The sequence below is a fragment of the Falco naumanni genome, chromosome 15, assembly GCF_017639655.2.
Source record: "Falco naumanni isolate bFalNau1 chromosome 15, bFalNau1.pat, whole genome shotgun sequence".
Classification (NCBI taxonomy): Eukaryota; Metazoa; Chordata; class Aves; order Falconiformes; family Falconidae; genus Falco; species Falco naumanni.
The window spans coordinates 16,496,689-16,513,083 of NC_054068.1; the positions used below are offsets into that span (position 1 = coordinate 16,496,689).

General features: G+C 41.2%; 1 protein-coding gene and 1 long non-coding RNA gene across 4 annotated transcripts in view; one reads left to right on the top strand and one right to left on the bottom strand.

Moving 5' to 3' along the window:
* Positions 1-568: 568 nt before the first annotated feature.
* LOC121098159 lies at positions 569-15,528 on the bottom strand. The gene is made up of 3 exons (XR_005831188.1): positions 14,775-15,528; positions 2,081-2,087; positions 569-579 (listed from the first exon to the last, which is right to left on the bottom strand). It is a non-coding gene; the product is annotated as an uncharacterized LOC121098159 (long non-coding RNA).
* Positions 4,032-16,395, top strand: part of CYLD (CYLD lysine 63 deubiquitinase) — a 29,482-nt gene continuing 17,118 nt past the window's right edge. Inside the window, exons 1-7 of one of the 3 annotated variants that reach the window (XM_040615852.1) lie at positions 4,032-4,141; positions 8,411-9,071; positions 10,100-10,402; positions 11,322-11,427; positions 12,487-12,585; positions 13,717-13,833; positions 15,553-15,932. In XM_040615852.1, coding sequence (XP_040471786.1) covers positions 8,565-9,071; positions 10,100-10,402; positions 11,322-11,427; positions 12,487-12,585; positions 13,717-13,833; positions 15,553-15,932 — 1,512 coding nt within the window. In that variant the 5' untranslated portion in view covers positions 4,032-4,141; positions 8,411-8,564. Of the gene's footprint in view, positions 4,142-8,410; positions 9,072-10,099; positions 10,403-11,321; positions 11,428-12,486; positions 12,586-13,716; positions 13,834-15,552; positions 15,933-16,395 lie in introns of those variants that run through there. The other 2 variants (XM_040615853.1, XM_040615854.1) reach the window with 2 other exon arrangements.

The window sequence follows — 16,395 nt, forward strand, 5'->3', positions numbered from 1 at the left end:
AAGCTAAAAGAAAAGAGGAAAGTGTATTTTTCAGTATATTAAGCATGACTTCTGGTTTCAATTATTTCAGAATAATAGTCCTAGTCAAATTAACCTGGATGATTAAAAGAAAGTAAAGCCTGCTATTATGAGCATGGCTGACAGATATGAAATTATTTATTAATCAGGGGTGTTCTGCAAGAATTCTGTTTGCCTCAGTAGAGCCAGCTGTTATGGTCACAGCTGGTTCCTGAACACGTTCCTTGTGCCCAGGAGCTGTGACATCCACAGTGGGTTTAGCAGGCTGCTCCTCCTCACCCTGCTCCCATGAGTTCAGGTTTGGTTCAAACAGCCCCCGGCCCTTCACCGGACCCAGTGTTGTTTCTCTGGCAGCAGTTTACTTTCTTAAATGTTTACAGCATACAGTACTGTTTGCTAGTAGAATGCATAACTAGTATCTTTATATTCCCAGCTGCACATCCAACAGTCCAATACTGTGTAAAGGGTTAAGCAGTGGAAAAGGGGAATTTTCGCAATGGCAGCACGCTATTCTGAGAGGTGGGCAAGTGCGCTTATCAATTTGTCTGACTATGCATAAAACTGTGGTACATTTTAATGGAAAAGCATGTTCGGTCACAGTCAATGATGGGAAAGGGATCCTCATGCACTGGCTCACTCAGAGTTTGTATTCTGTGAAAGCACTGACTCGGGCATACATAAAGAACACAGTGTTAAAATGCATCTACCAAGGGATACGGAAAGAGTGGTCAGCAATCACATAGGAGCAAGGCCGGGTTAAAACCATCAACGCTGCAGTGCATAAAAGTGGTTGTCACAGCAGTTAAGTCCTCCATACTGATTTAAGATGAAAGAACTTGTTTTAGGAAGACTAACTTGAAAGTTCATGTCCAAAACTTGGTAACCAGCCACCAGATAAGCTTGTCTTGCAATGCCATGTTAAGGATGTATTGAAAGACTCTGTGTTTTTGATAGTTAAAGAACCAGAAGGGACTGCTGCAATAGTGTCAAACATCCTGCTTTGATTTGTACCCTGATTTGGGCAGTTCACATTTTCCCAATTAGATAGATTACATAAACCCAGACAGACACAATAGTTAACCACAGAATACAAAGCCGGTATCAGCTTGAAAAATTGTGAGATAAACCAATGTTATATACAGAATGCAGTTTACTGCCAGATTTTATTGGCATTTTATTATAGGCACAGTGAGGTCTTGTTCTTGTTAAAGAATGTGGCTGTAATATCCCTATCACAAAACACTCTTCAGCTTCTATCCTAAGAAATACAGCTTCAGGCAACCTCAGAGCCTCTGTGCTGCTTTTCCGTCTCAGGCCCCAAACTAAGTAACTAAATCTTATTTATTTTACCAAATCATTCATTAGAACTGTAGATAATGAGAAAAAACTAGAGGAGGCAGAAATATCCAACATATTTACCCAAGTCCCCTTTTACCACATAACTAATACATAGGAAGTGCTGTAATGTTGTCTTTGATGCTTCTACAAGAACCCTCCCTCTCTTTTTTAATGCAGCTGGATAAATACCTACCATTTCCATATTTTAAGCAGCAGAAAAAATCAGCTGTTCTGCATGAATATTCTGCACTTTTGGGGTGATGCTGTGATAAACGAGTACCATACTTCTATCCTGGCACAGAACCAAATTCTGTTCCATGCTATTTATAGAATGTTAACTTGTAGTGTTGTGTCATTTGAAAGTGGAATTTGTTTACCATACTTCATTATTACAAAACATGTCACTCTTAACAGGAGTGTGGTTTAAAGAAATAATTTGCAGTTTAATGGCAAATATCTCCTGCTGGTGTTACTGACAGGGTTTTCAACATGAAAGAAACATAACAGGTCCATTTTACACCACCAAAGCCCTGTTATCATTATCGCTTTACAACTCCTTTATAGTTCTAAAGGAGTATGAAGGAGCGTTAGAATAAACAATAGCCTTGGCCTGCCTTTCATCTGTGGTCTGTCAGTGACACAGCGCTGCAATGCAAGCCCAGTGGGTCAATAGGATATTAACTTGGGTTAGATTTCACAAGCACTATTCTGTCTGTAGAATGACAGACTTTCTAAGTGGTCTGCGCCGGTCATTTTTCCTCCTGAAATCGTAGAGGGTTAAGTACATAATTACATGGACTAGAGAAATATTTTTAAATGTTTGGGTCTGAGTTATTAGGTATACCACATGTAGTGATTCCTATCTAGTATTTTGGTATTTTATTCTTATGATGCGTCTGTCGCCTTTTCTTCTCAAGTATAACTGTGGTGTATTTAGGCTAGTACCTATAGTCATATTCCATATGTAATTTATTTATACCCAAAATGTAAGCGTAATGAAAGTGGGGATAATAGGGTCTTATGGTAGACACACTGATGTGTTTTGTAGGAGCATAAAAGGCAGCTCTACAAATGGAGGGAAATGCAGCTGCTGTGTATAGATAGCCACCTTGAGGATTAGCAGAGCATAACTTGGGTTTACTATGTGCCCTTCTGCAAGATGAAGAAATGTTATGCATACATCTTAGTTTTTTCACCATCTAGTCTTTAAAACTTAAATATTACTTTAAAATGCAATTTTGCTCTTAAGTGGCTGAATAAAATGATTAGTGGGAGCATTTGTTCCATAGTAGATGGAAACTCATCGTTTCCTTAAGAGTTTCCAACAAACTCCAGCAGGTTTCTGACACTAAGACTGCGTTGTTCCCGTCGCACGTGTACCCACACTACCAGAGGCCTGCGTCGTGCCTTCCTATCTTCCTACCAAAAGCTGCGGTAGTGATGCTCATTGCTGCAGAGCTCAGGGGTGAGTGCTCTGGCCCCGACCCAGAGCTGCACGGGATCTGTTTACTGTCTCTAGCCTAGACTCTGGAGTTCTATAGGGAACAGGGTTAACTGGAACAGCCTTTACTGTAGCTGATGTTGAACTGCACGTTACCAAGTTACATAAAAAACACATTATTAAAGGAGTGTTAAGGATGCTAAGAAATTAGGAAAGTGTTTGTGTCTCAACATTATCTTTACCACCTTAGGTACACAAGTTTTTTCAAAGATGCTTCTTTGTAGGAAGTCCATTTCTATCCGTACAAAATTTCAGAAGTGCCTTTAAAATGAAATTCAAAGCACCAGTGTAGAATACTACACAAAAAAAAAAAAAAAAAAAAAATATCTGAAAATGAATGCTGTCTTCTGGAAACGCTGGATGCGTGCATAGAGCCTTTAAGCATAAGCGCCCTGTTGAGCATCTCTTTCCTATTCCCGAGTGCGCTCGCTGTATATAACCCCCCGGTGGTGCTGGGTGGGCAGAACAGATCGGCATTGGGGCGGCAACCCCAGGTCCGTTATGGCAGAGCTGCCTTTGGCTTTTGTTAGATCTAGTTTTCCGCAGCTATACTCGCAGCTCCTGAGTGACCACGTTTCAGACCTGCACGCTGGGGGCAGGCCAAGCCCGCCCCTCCTGAGCCGCCCCCCGGCAGCCACCGCACCCGCCTCAGCCCGGACACCTGCAGCGCCCCCGGGGGACACAGGGCGCGGCGGCGGGCCCGCTCCCCGCAGCTACCGGCGCTCCGCTCCGCAGCTTCCCGGGGACAACCGGGCCCCGCGGCGCTACCGGCCGGGGCGGGAGCAGCACCTCGCCACCGCCGGCGGGGAACACGACCCGCAGCCCGGCCTCCGCCGCCAGCGGGGCGCACGCTCGCACCGCCAAATCGGCGCCGCCGTAGTTCCCGACGTCCCGCCTTTGCGTGCCGGGAGGCCAATCAGCGCCCTCGACGGGGATGGCTCCGCCACCCGCTCCTCTGACCTCCCCGCCCCCTCCTCTGCGGCTCATACAATCTTGATGGAATGGAAACCCCCGAATCGCCTCGTCACCTGGCGGCGCTCTTCGCCAATAGCGCCGCGAAGCGGAGGCGCCGGCGCGTTCTGATTGGCTGCGAGAGAGGCCGGGGGACGAGAGGGCGGGCGCGCCCGGGCAGCAGGGAGCGTTTCGCCGGCCGGAGCGTCGGGATGCTGTGACGCCGATGGGGGAGCGCGGAGCGGGTCGGGCCGCCGCGCCGGGCGCCGCGGGGCTGTGAGCCGCGCCGGGAAGGTCCCGCGGGCGCCGCGGCTCGGGGCTGGGGATGAGGAGGTAAGCGAGCTCGGGGCCGCAGGGGCCGGGCGCTGCGGCGGGACGCTGCCCGGCGCCGCCAGGGAGGGCTGAGGCGGCGGCCCGGCCTGGCCCCGCCGCCCCGCGCCGCTCTCCCTCGCTGTTTCCATGGCTGCAGGCGCGGCGATGGCTGCGGGCCCGGCCGCCGAGCGGCGCCGGGGCCGGGCCGCGGTGGCCTCGCGGCGGCGGGGCTGAGCCGGGGGTGGGCGGTGGGTGCCCTTGGGGCTGCGCGGGGGCGCCGGGCTTGGGCCCAGCTCTGCCTGCCCGGTGGTGAGCCCCGAGCGGCCCGGCCCGGCGCGCCGGCTGAGGAGGCGCCTCTGGGCTTCGGTGCCGTGCCCTCCCGCCGCCGCCTGCGGAGGCGCTGAGCGCTCAGCGGGGGCGTGGGGGCCCCGCTCGGGAGCAGCCCCGCACGGGCCCCGCCGCTCGCACCTGCCTGGCTCGCTGCGGCGCGTCCCGCTCGGCCGGGTGCGGTGCGGGCTCCCACCGGCGCACGCCCCGCTGCTGAGCGGTTACATGGGCTCGGCTTTCCCGCAGTCCGCACACGCGGGTTTCGTGCCCTGGGGGGGGGGGGCTGGCAGCAGGGAGGGCCGCGGGCCGGGCCTGCCTGCCAAACCTAGTAACGCTCCGGCATCTGTCTTATCGTTGATGACGATTAGCATTTATATAAAATCCATAACACCTAACCAAACTTGATAATTGAGTTTTTCAGTAATAATTTGTTTTAGAAGTCATGTTACCAGTACGAACTTACTTCTGTCAGACAGCTTTGCAACCACTGTTCTGAAGAAACAGTTTCTATTTTTTGCACTCATGGCTTGTATTGCAGTGATGTAATTGTGTGTACATTGACCTGCAACTAAATTTACGTGCTCTTAGTTTTAACCTTCCCTTAGAAATGATTTTTGGACTGTTGAAGAACATAACTTTGCATCTCAGCTGTTTAAGACTTGGTATTTAAAGTGAAAGATCCATATGAAACTGTACCACGTATTTTAGCCGCTATTTCATACCCTGAATCAGAGCTACTGACTTGTGTGTTCGCACTGTAATGTGATAGCTGATTCAAACAGCTCTGTATGGTTCATCTAAGGCCACTTGCAGGGCAGAAGCAAAGTTCTCCTATTTCAGAGCAAACTGGTTTTATGATGAGATGTCTCTGTAGTGACAGCAGTAGCTGAAGACAGGGGAAAAGAGATTAGGGAAGCTTTGGCATTAGGTAGCTTCTGTGGCCTAGCTCTGAAGTGGGTTTTTTTCCCCCTAAAGTATGTAGTGTTGCAGGCATAACTGTTTTTTGCCTGTTGCTTCCCAAAACCCTTTGAGCATCAAAATAAATCAGGTACTAGGTAGAGTAGAAGAATGCGGTTGAACAGGCACTGACACTTAAACATCCATGGTGATGGCCAAGTACTCTCCAGTATCCACAAAGTTTTATAGTTGCTGGTATCTTGTGCAGTGTAATGATGACTCTTTGCTAAGCATAATTTGTTTGGTTCCCAAGTTTATTCATACTGAGGTCTAACTGTTTATTCTGGTCTTTGATATGTGTGTGCGGTTTGCTCAGCAAGTGTACTTTACTTATAGAATAACCAATTCCATGGAAAATGGCTGTAAAAAAAAATAATCTTAAAATCAGTGTTTTGTGTGCATATATTTCTAGTATCTTGCCAGAACTTAATGTCCTTTTTAGAAAGCTGCTTCATGCTTTTAAAATACAATTTTTTTACTTTTGTTATCCTAAAAGAAGGAGATTGGTCTTTAGAGCTGTATATTTTCTTTGGCAGGGGGTGGTGGTTGTAGATAAGTTTTTAAAGTTAGGCATCTTACATAGTGAGAATGAACTTTTTCATAATGGCAGACCTTTCAGTACTGTATTCAGTGGCTTAATAACATCTCTGTGGATGACCAGAACTTGGAAAGGCTGACCATGCACCATATAAAGTTACCGTTATTTAATCTAAATGCAGATGTTTACCTCTTTTCATATGGGATTCTTTACTAGAAAACATATGAAGACTATGTAATGTTGCAGCAATGGACCTGCAAGCAGGGTATACTCATTAAAAAAAAGTATATGATAAATAATATTTTTATAAAAATTAAAATGTATTCTTTTTAAGCTCTTGAACAGACTTCTCTGTTAATGTGTTGTTTCCGTACATACTTAGTAAAATTAATCAGTTATTTCTCTAAGTGAAATAGGAAAGGTCATGATCCGTGTAACGTCAGAGGTACTTATTTGCAGCATACTGGGGGTTGACTAACTTTGTGGAATGGCTTACAAAAATTAAAGTTAAGTGCATCAGCCTTTGAAAGCTGAGAACATAAAATGGAACTATGAAGAACAAGATAGTATCTATTCTTTTTCCCGGTTTCTGGGAAAAGTAAGGGGAGGAAACTAGACAGGACTCTATTTTAATATCTGAGTAGACTTATAAAAACGAATGGACATTTAATCATGTTTCCTTTGCAGTAGGGGGGGAGGGAAGATCCTGTTCTGTTCTTCATCAGTTCCTGTGCAAAACATTACTATTTTAGTCCAATACTGATATCAGACTTTTTTGTTAATCAAATATTAAAGCCCGGTTTTGTGTGTCAAATGAAAATGAAGAAGGATACCTTTTAACTTGCAAATATATTGACAGTCTATCAGAATTTATCTTAGTGAGGTCTGAAACTGTCCAGATCCAGTCCCTCAGATGTTAATTACTTTGCAGATGAAAACACTTTAAACCCCATAATTCCTATGAGCTGCTGCAGCAGTGGTGTCAAAAGTGTGACGATGACATTGACACCCACGTGCAACATCTGTGAGGCCCTGAAGCATCCTGTGTTCAGCTGGAATGGCTGTGTGGTACAAGAGCCTCGCTAGGAGTCTCAACAAGTCAGCACAGAAATATGTGAATTCCTAGCGACTGAAAGATACTACTCAATTACCTCAGAGGACCTGAAGTTTATGTAATTTTCTTTGGGGGAAAAAATTTTGTTAAATACTTTTTCTTTAAAAACAGATGATGAAAATAAGTACAGTACCACTGGATTCCATTGCTTTCTGATAGCTTCCGAAGCTGGGATCAAACTGCGTAGGAGAAATAGCAATAGGTTTTGTGGTATTTGAATGCCATCTGAGAAAAGATCTGGAGGAATTAGGGTAGCAGGAGGGGGCACAAGGACAAAGAATATTTGCTTTTTGTTTACTAAAGTTAAATCCATAAATAATCATTGAGATTCTTCTTGAACTGAATGCACACTGTGGCATCATACATTACTAACAGGAAAATTTACATGGCAATGTATTCTTTAACTTGTATGCTACCCTTTTCTCTCATCTTTAGAAGAGGAACAAATCCTGTTAAGGTACTGCAGATCTTTCTTCACGTATCCAATATGATCTAACTGTAGATATATGTATGTGTGTATGTATTTTACTTTTGTATCTGCTGCCATGTGCAATGAAGTGTTTTCAAATTGTTCTTCTTTAATTTATTGATTGTGAACTATAATTCTTAGAAGGAAGTTTATATCTAAGGTGTTTTCTTCCAGGGTATTTTAGTAACTGAAAATGATCTATTTCCTTCTTCGTTGAAGTGAATTATCTTTCTAAAATGATAAAAAGAAAAAACCTCCAAGTTGTTCTTTAGAACTGCATGTTGCAATGCGGGTGCAATTTGTTTTTCATACTTGTTTATTGCTTACTGGAACTGTCCATTTCTATTATTTAAAGAAATGGCTGTTTAAATTACTAAAGTTTCCATCTTCTGTTGCTATATTGCATTGACACAATTTTCTGCTTTGTGAAATCAAAATGATATGCGGGATGACAGATGCAGTACGCTTTGTCAGACGTGAGTAGTCCCTAAGCACCAGAAAAGACCTTCATAGTGGAAAGCTTCTATAAAATATTGTTTGTAAACTTGAGCCGGGTATTTATTCCTGTTCATCCAAAATTAAGTTTTCTTTTTCCTTTCATTTATGTGTGTTTTCTGCATTTCCTTAGACTTTTTCCATAGCTCTTTGCTTCATGGAACTAGAAAAGGAAAGGAAATACCCATTTCTACTGGTTATTGCTGTGTATTTCTGTGATCAGCAATACTGTGGCTGTTTTGAGACTGTCTCAGATTTTGCTGAACTATAACTCCATAGGAGGGGTGGGGCTGGTCACGGATTTACATGATTTTCTCTTGTTTTACTTAAGACTAGCTGTAGTTCCCCAGTTTCATTTTGCCTTTTTTTCTTTTTGTTTTTGTATTCTAGGCTTTCTGCTCTGGATTTGGTTCTTTGCAAAATGAATACTGCATTGTTTCCCAAAGGTTGGACCCTCCAGTAGAATTTGTCAAGATAATTGCACATAAATCAACAGTTTCTTTTTCTTGAAGACTTCTGTGCAGTTTTAAAGGTCTTAATCACAATGAATTCAGGCTTATGGAGTCAAGAAAAAGCAAGTTCATCCTATTGGGAAGAGCGGATCTTTTACTTGCTTCTCCAAGAATGCAGTGTCATAGACAAGCAGACTCAAAAGCTCTTGAAAGTGCCCAAAGGTAGCATTGGGCAATTTTTTCAAGACCGTTCTTCTGTGGGACACTCCAGAAATATTCCTTGTAAAGGCAAAAAACTGCAGATTGGATTAAAAATTCTGGAACAACCTCATGCAGTCCTGTTTGTGGATGAGAAGGATGTTATAGAAATAAATGAAAAACTAGCTGAGTTGCTTTTGGCTATTACTAACTGTGAGGAAAGATACAGTCTGTTCAAAAGCAAAAGCAGGTTAACTAAAGGCATCCAAATAGATATTGGCTCACCTGTTAGAGTGCAGTTGAGATCAGGAGATGATAAATTTCCTGGTGTTGTTCGCTTCAGAGGACCCTTAATGCAAGAAAGGTCCCTAACAGGGATATACTTTGGAGTAGAGTTGCTGGTAAGTTTCTTGCTGAGCGGGAGCATTGTATATATTTTATAAGATGAGCTAAAAATCTTCTATTTAAAGAGGCAGTCATAATAAATTTTTTTCCTGGAAGAATCTTCACCCCTAAACATTATGTAATCTTCAGTCTTTTCCCAAGAATTGTTATTAAATGCCTGTGAACGCACCACATCACATCGGCTCTGTATTCTGCATGTTAAGTGAAACTTGATGAGGTGCCTGGGCTGGCAAAAAGACTTGAACAGACTCTGACTCTTCCAGCCTAGAGAAATTTAATTACTTACATCCCCATCGTGGCAAATATCTCAGATTTCTGTTGAGGACTTTGTTTTTTCCTGCATGTGGCAGGATACAGTCCATAAATGCAGGCTTGGATTTTAGGGCTGCTCGTGTTGTAGAGCCCTAAAAGTCAAATGGCAATTAGTTAAGATAGAGAATGTTACTGTTGTGTGCTCTTAGTGAGATGTTTCTGTGAAATTTATGCCAACCATAAGCTTTTTAAGGATTAGATTCATGAGAGTGCCGCTCTTGTGTTAGAAGTATATTTTCAAAGTCCTCTTTAAACTTTTCCCAAATTCTTAGCAATTCCCACTAAGAACCTCAAGGAATATCAGGCCCAAGTGCTTCTGAAAATCACCTCTCATTATTTGGCATCTAAGTGGAAATTTTGAATGTTTAGCATTATGTCTAGTATGGAGTAGTCTTTAAATGGCAGAAATTTGATGATGGAAGCAAGATTTTCACCTGAAGAAAACATGCTTCCCTGCTTAAAAAGGCTTCTGCCTGCAGCTACTCTGTAATCTAATGACATCTCACTGTTCATCTAAGGTGTGATATTGCTACAAATTCTGGCAATAGAATTCTCCCAATATAATGATAGTACATCAGGCAAATACTACTGCAGTTTCTCTAAAACACTGGATAATGTTACTGCTTTTTTAGTAGTCTGCTTTTGCACAAAACACACTGCTTTTTTTTTTTTTGCCTTTTTTTCTTTTTTTTCTTCCTCCTCTGACACTTAGGAAGAAGGTCGCGGTCAGGGCTTTACTGATGGACAGTACCAAGGCAAGCAGCTTTTCAGATGTGATGAGGATTGTGGGGTTTTTGTTGCTCTGGACAAACTGGAGCTGGTGGAAGATGATGACAATGAACTGGAAAGTGACTATGCAGCTCCAGTTGACGCAATGCAGGTAGAACTTCCTCCTCTGGAGATCAACTCCAGGGTTTCTCTGAAGATAGGAGAGAGTATAGAGTATGGGACAGTTATATTCTGTGATGTCTTACCAGGAAACGAAAGTTTAGGATACGTTGTTGGAGTGGACATGGTAAGAAAATAATCTGACTTTAATAACTTTTGCATGTGTGTTAGCTAGTGAATTACATGCAATATAGAAGAAGAAACATTATCCACAAGCTACTTCAGTGGAGGCTCACCTAAAACGGGAAACCAAACACTGGTGTTCAAAGATGCCCCCAGGTGGTAACTGGTTTTTGGCATCGGGTAAATGGTATATTTGATGTGAAACAGTTCAGGAGAAGTACTCTGGTTACTCTAAGGAGCCTCCACTGAGCTACTTGCAGTGTTAAACATCAGTCTTGAAGTAATAGAGTTACGTGTTTGTCTTGTGAGACTGGCTTTGTTCTGCCTTGTGAAAAACATAGACTGGATGCCTTTTTTTTTTTTTTTTTTTTTTTTTTTTTTTGTTAGCTATGTTCAAAAGCTTTTTTTTTCATGTAACTTTGGTTTGTTTGACTTTGTTCTACCTTAAAAATACTGAGCTTTAAGTGCAAAAGTTGATCTTTCAAGAAAATGTGAAGCTTGCAATTAAAAATCATTTCTAGCAACTTCAATTTTTGAAAATGAACAGCTTTCAAATTTGTGGTAGTTAAAGGGTGTTTTGGTTTTTGTTTTTATAGATCATGTGCTTCCATTTTCTTGATTGCAGTAGCTGTTGCCTGACAATACACTGGAATTGTTCTAACTTGTTTATAAATCATGGATTTTAGTAGAAGAATGCTTGTTTAAATAGGAATTATTTCTCAAAAGAACAGTTTTAAAGTTTGTGTTTGTCTACAAAGACTGTAATGTTTGACTGTTCTAAATACAAAGTTTGTTACAGGAAAAAGTAGATGTTGTCAAACCTTTCATTTTCCTACTTTTTACATTCCTAAAAACATATGTTTGTATTCTGTACGACATAAATCTTCTCTTGGGATAAATATAACATGTTTTTCTATTCTTAGGATAATCCTATTGGAAATTGGGATGGAAGATATAATGGAATACAGCTGTGCAGTTTTGCAAGTGTTGAAAGTACACTTCTCTTGCACATCAACGATGTTATTCCAGGTATGCTCGGCTTTCTTAATCAGAAGGCAGTCTTTGATAATGTCTCAGCCTAAGCACAGTTATATGATTAAAACAAAACTGTGGAATGTATATCCTAAATTCGCTTGAGTGAGTTTAACCTTCTGTGTTATATTTCTCTTTGGTTTCCTTCTCCTTTTGGTTACAGTGGTCAGTAGCAGAAAAGGTCTAATATTGAACAAAATTCATGTCAAATTGTATAGTATTTACAGTACTATACAGCTGTATAGTATTCATGAGTATGTGTCTGTAGCAAGAATCTTTTTATTGAATGTTGTTCAGTTTGCTCCAGGAGTTTAAATATCTTGGATCAGAAAACTGTTCTTTCTGTCCTTGAAATGTATCAATAGTATTATTTACGCATTCTGTGAGTAAATAACTAGAAAATTCACGGCGAGACTGTGGAAGTAGTCACAATCCACAGTAATTCACTGAATAATGTTAACTTTTAAGTGCTACAGTCCCCTGATTCCTTTTCTAAGGAAAACAGTTTCATGGGTTTGTGCTCTGTCTGAGGACAATATTAATGAGCGTGCAGTCTTGTACAGCCTGTAGTCTGTAACTGTTGCCCTCTGTCTTCAATTTGGCTAACTTTTCTTAGGTTCAGCTCTTACTTGTTGCTGTAGTTGAGGTGCATGTTTTGGCATGAATTCTCCTCTTGGGAGAATCCATGGGGGCTTCTCCATTGTTGGGAAAAGAACATTTGTTGTAGATGTGTTGGTAGAAAACTAAGTTTAGAATTTCATACATCTGTTTCCTGTAATGGAAGCATGCATGTGCATTGAAGAACGTGAAGTCAATCAATTTGATGTGTTCAAGAAATAATGGTGGACTTCAGAGTAAAGTAGTTGCTGATGTGCTAGAAGCAAATCCCGTATACGTAAAGTGTTGGTTATGTGCCAAACAAGGTTTTGCTCCACCCACTTTTAAAACTTACGATGCTAGACCTTGGTTCAGGTACGTTTCAAGCTGAACTTCTCTATGATGTAGTAAAAGCACAGAAAAGGGAAACTAATATTCTTTTCGTATACCACCTCGCAGAGACTGTGTCACAGGACAGGAGACCTCCCAAACTTGCCTATACCTCAAGAGGTGGCAGTGACAAAAGCTTGTTCAATCATAGTAAGCCAAAGGCTACAGGTATGTATGGGAAATAATTCGGTTTGTGTTTTTTTTTTACCTATGTAGTATTAAAAATTTCTTTTCCTTGGGAAGAAGTGTTGCCTTGCATTTTCTATCACTTCATTTATTATTCCAGTCACATATCAAGTAAAATTTCTCTAAAGTAGAATATTAGTATTAATTTATTTAATCATAACAAAGGTGGTAGACAGTTTAAGTTCCTGCTCAAAATACCTTCACTTTCGTGAAAAAGTTTGAGGTTTAGCAAAAATTCAATGATATTACCTAGCCACCCGGCCAGTTCAGAGCTGCATTTTTTGTTTTGAAAAGTGTGGTGTGTGTTTGGGTTTTTTTAAATTTTTTTAATAAATATAGTTTGCTGTTGTCTTCTTTCTGCAGGAGTAGAAACTTCCAGATTTTTAGCCCAGCAACAGATCTACTCAATAGCAAATATGTTAGTTTTGCTGTGATTCAAAACCAAAATTGAGTTCCTGAAATACAAACTTCTTGTGACTCTGCTTTTGGTCAGCTCTGTGGAAATCCTCCTAGGGGAAAAAAACTGGAAGGGAAACAATTTCCTTTTTAAAAGGGTAGAAATCAAAATTCAGTATCTTTTGAGTTTACTAGTGGCTATTTTGGTTTGTAGAATATTAATGACAGTATATTCCATAAGCTTTTGTTCTACCTGGCATAGGATGCTGACAGAGATGCTCTTCACTAAAGTAACTGCAGTTCTGTGTTGGCACAAGTTACAGCTGTGTAGAGTTTGATTGGTAATTTATTTGTCTACTCTGAAAATTTTTTTGCTTTAGAAACAAAAAATACCTGCTCTACACTGTATCTCAAATACTTTCTTATATCCATAATTAACAGTAATGAAAAATTTGTACTTCAGGGGTAATTTTCTGCCTTCTCGTCAGGTTGGTGACTTGAAATTTCAGTTTGGAGGATTAAGGCGGTTTGGGATAAACTGCTACTTTGTTGCAAGCCTATAACTGGGTTAGCTTTGGTGGGAGACATTGCTGCTTTGTGGAAAGGCAGTTGGGTCTTCTGGAAAGTACAGTAACAAATTTATACTATGAAATAAGGGCATAACTGACCTCTTGTAAATAGAGATTAATCTCTTAAGTAAAACATGTTATTTTCCAGGATCTACCTCTGAACCTGGAAATAGAAACAGATCCGAAGTCTTCTACACGTTAAATGGCTCATCAGTTGACTCTCAGCCTCAAATGAAAACAAAACCCCCATGGTATATTGATGAAGGTAATGAGAGGTGATAGTCTTTCATGTAGGCATCTACTTTATTTAAAAAACAAAACAAAGCTATAGTGTGTAGATGTTCTTCAGATAAAACAAGGATAAGTTTAAATTTAAAACAGTTGGAATGTGTTGTCTCAGTAGAAGACCTACTATATCATAAAAAGCATCTTGGGACCCCCATGAAAATATGCTTTGTCTTAATTGACAGACCTGTGGTTTTATTCTGCATGTAGGGGATTACATTCTTGGCAACACTTGTGCAGCTCTGGGAATGCATATGTCTTTGCAAGCAAAATAAAAGTTGAGGCTTGGAAGGAAGATAGGAAGATATTCCTTCTAGCTAAGCATATAGAGTAATTTTATGTTGCCTGTCCTGTTGTAGCTAATGTTACAGATCTAAGGGAACTGTAATACTCTGCTAACCCAGCTATTCAGGCTGGAAGTAGGGGTGGCAGAAAACCTAATCTGACTAGCATACCTTTTTTTTTCAGTATTTTATAAGCTTATTCCTGTAAAATCTCTGAATTCTTACAAGTATGGGTGCAGGTACCCAAGGGATCTTGATTTGCTTCCAGATCTAAGTATTATTTAATTTTTACTGATTTTTTTTTTCCCCCTGGTCAACTTTTTTAAAAAGTATGGCTGGCTGGCTTAGTGACTGAAGGGGTAAATGCTAAACAAGTAATGTTAATTTGCAATGGAAACCTTTAGCAGCAGTAGCCCGTGAGTTCCATGAACCATTAAAAAAATGGGTTAAAATTGTTCTTGGTTGCCTAACAGATGATGTTCCAACAGCTTGGAATTCTGTTTAAAAACTTACTTGTTATAATATTTAAATAAGCAAGGTAAATATCCGATGTATAAAAGACTATGGAAGTGAAGAATTAAATATATTTTTTTTTTTTTTTTTTTAAATTCTGGTCATCAACTTTAGTTAATAAAACAGCATGAAAAGAAGAGGTGATGGAGAAGAGCCTTTTGCTCTGTGAATACTCATTGTGTATTAGAGACCAGGTACAGATGAGGGAAGATACAGAACACTTGTGCTGTTACATCTAGTTGTGATCTCATTTATCAAGCACTGCATTAGTCATGACTTATTTAAATCCTTTATTCTTTATAGACACTGATAGATTCCTTGTGTTAGAACCAAAGTATATTGTGATAGAGCCAGGGGAATACACACTTTTCCATTTGCAAATCCTGTCTGCAAGCAATTACTCATCTCTGTATTAGCTGTGAACCAAATCCTTTCCTCAGTCACACTGACCAGTGAGTTCTTCCTAGGTTTGCCTATCGCAGTCGTCATCCTTGTTGGGGCTGTTGTGTTGTGTTCAAAGGAAAAGTCTGATGTGGGGTTGAAAAAAAAAAAAAGCTTTCAATCTAAATATTTTTGTGGTTTCTGCCTGTTGTCTCCTTTCTCTCTAGTGTTCATTTCTGTTGGTTGTGGTAAAAGTGGTAAGGCTACAGCAATGTCTCCTCAGCCAGTTCTGTCTCTCCAAGTGTTGCCAAGGGACAAACACCTTCCTACATGTCTGCAGCTGTTAGTGCTTCCTATATAGGATGCCCATGAAATTACATGTGGTTGCAGATACACTTCGTTGTTTGATAGCTAACTCTTTCCTTTTGTAAGATGTTGGGGTTGTCCGTCTCCCCCCCCCCCCCCCCCCCCCCCCCCCCCCCCCCCGCCATTTACTAATATCTTGGTTTTGATTTTAACAGTTGCTGAAGACCCTGCAAAATCACTTACTGATTCATCTCCTGGATTTGGGCATTCTTCACCGCCGCTGCAGCAACCTTTAACAAACTCTGTGTCTACAGAAAACAGATTTCACTCCCTCCCCTTTAGCTTGACAAAAGCGTCGAGTACTAATGGTACTATTGGACATAGTCCTCTTTCTTTATCTGTTCAGTCAGTCATTGGTGACGTAAATACTACGGCTAACCAGGAGAGTCCGTCAACAGCAGGCCCAGTTGGGAACTCGCATGGTCTTGAGGCAGGTTCCTTGGCTGAAGTTAAAGAAAATCCTCCTTTCTATGGAGTAATCCGCTGGATTGGCCAGCCCCCTGGAGTAAATGAAGTACTAGCTGGACTGGAACTGGTAAATATAAATTGTAATTCATATTAATATTAATTACACATTAATAGTTTTGTTTCTGAGAGTTGGTGCCTGTATACTTTGCAGAAGCAGTCAGTGGAGGGATTTGTCCAAACGTCTTGCCATGTGATCTTTTTATAACACAGCTTAAATTCATAGATGAGCTCTGACTTTTGTGGCTGCCCTGGCCCTTGCTCTGTTAATAGGTGCTGAGGTGTCTTTGTGTCACAGTGGGCAACTGAATTTGTAGGACTGGTGGGTCACTCACTTTAAAGGAGTGCCCTTTGCTATGTTACGGAGATTTTAACTGAAAAAAGCCAACAGCATATAAAGGTTCTCTGAAATGCAGATTTCCATAAAATGCCCTGGCTGTAAGAGTGTATATTGATTCATTTGTTTGGTTTTTGCATTCCAGCAAACAGGCAGTGTCAGAGTTACGACTGTCAGAGTCATAATGCTGGTTTTG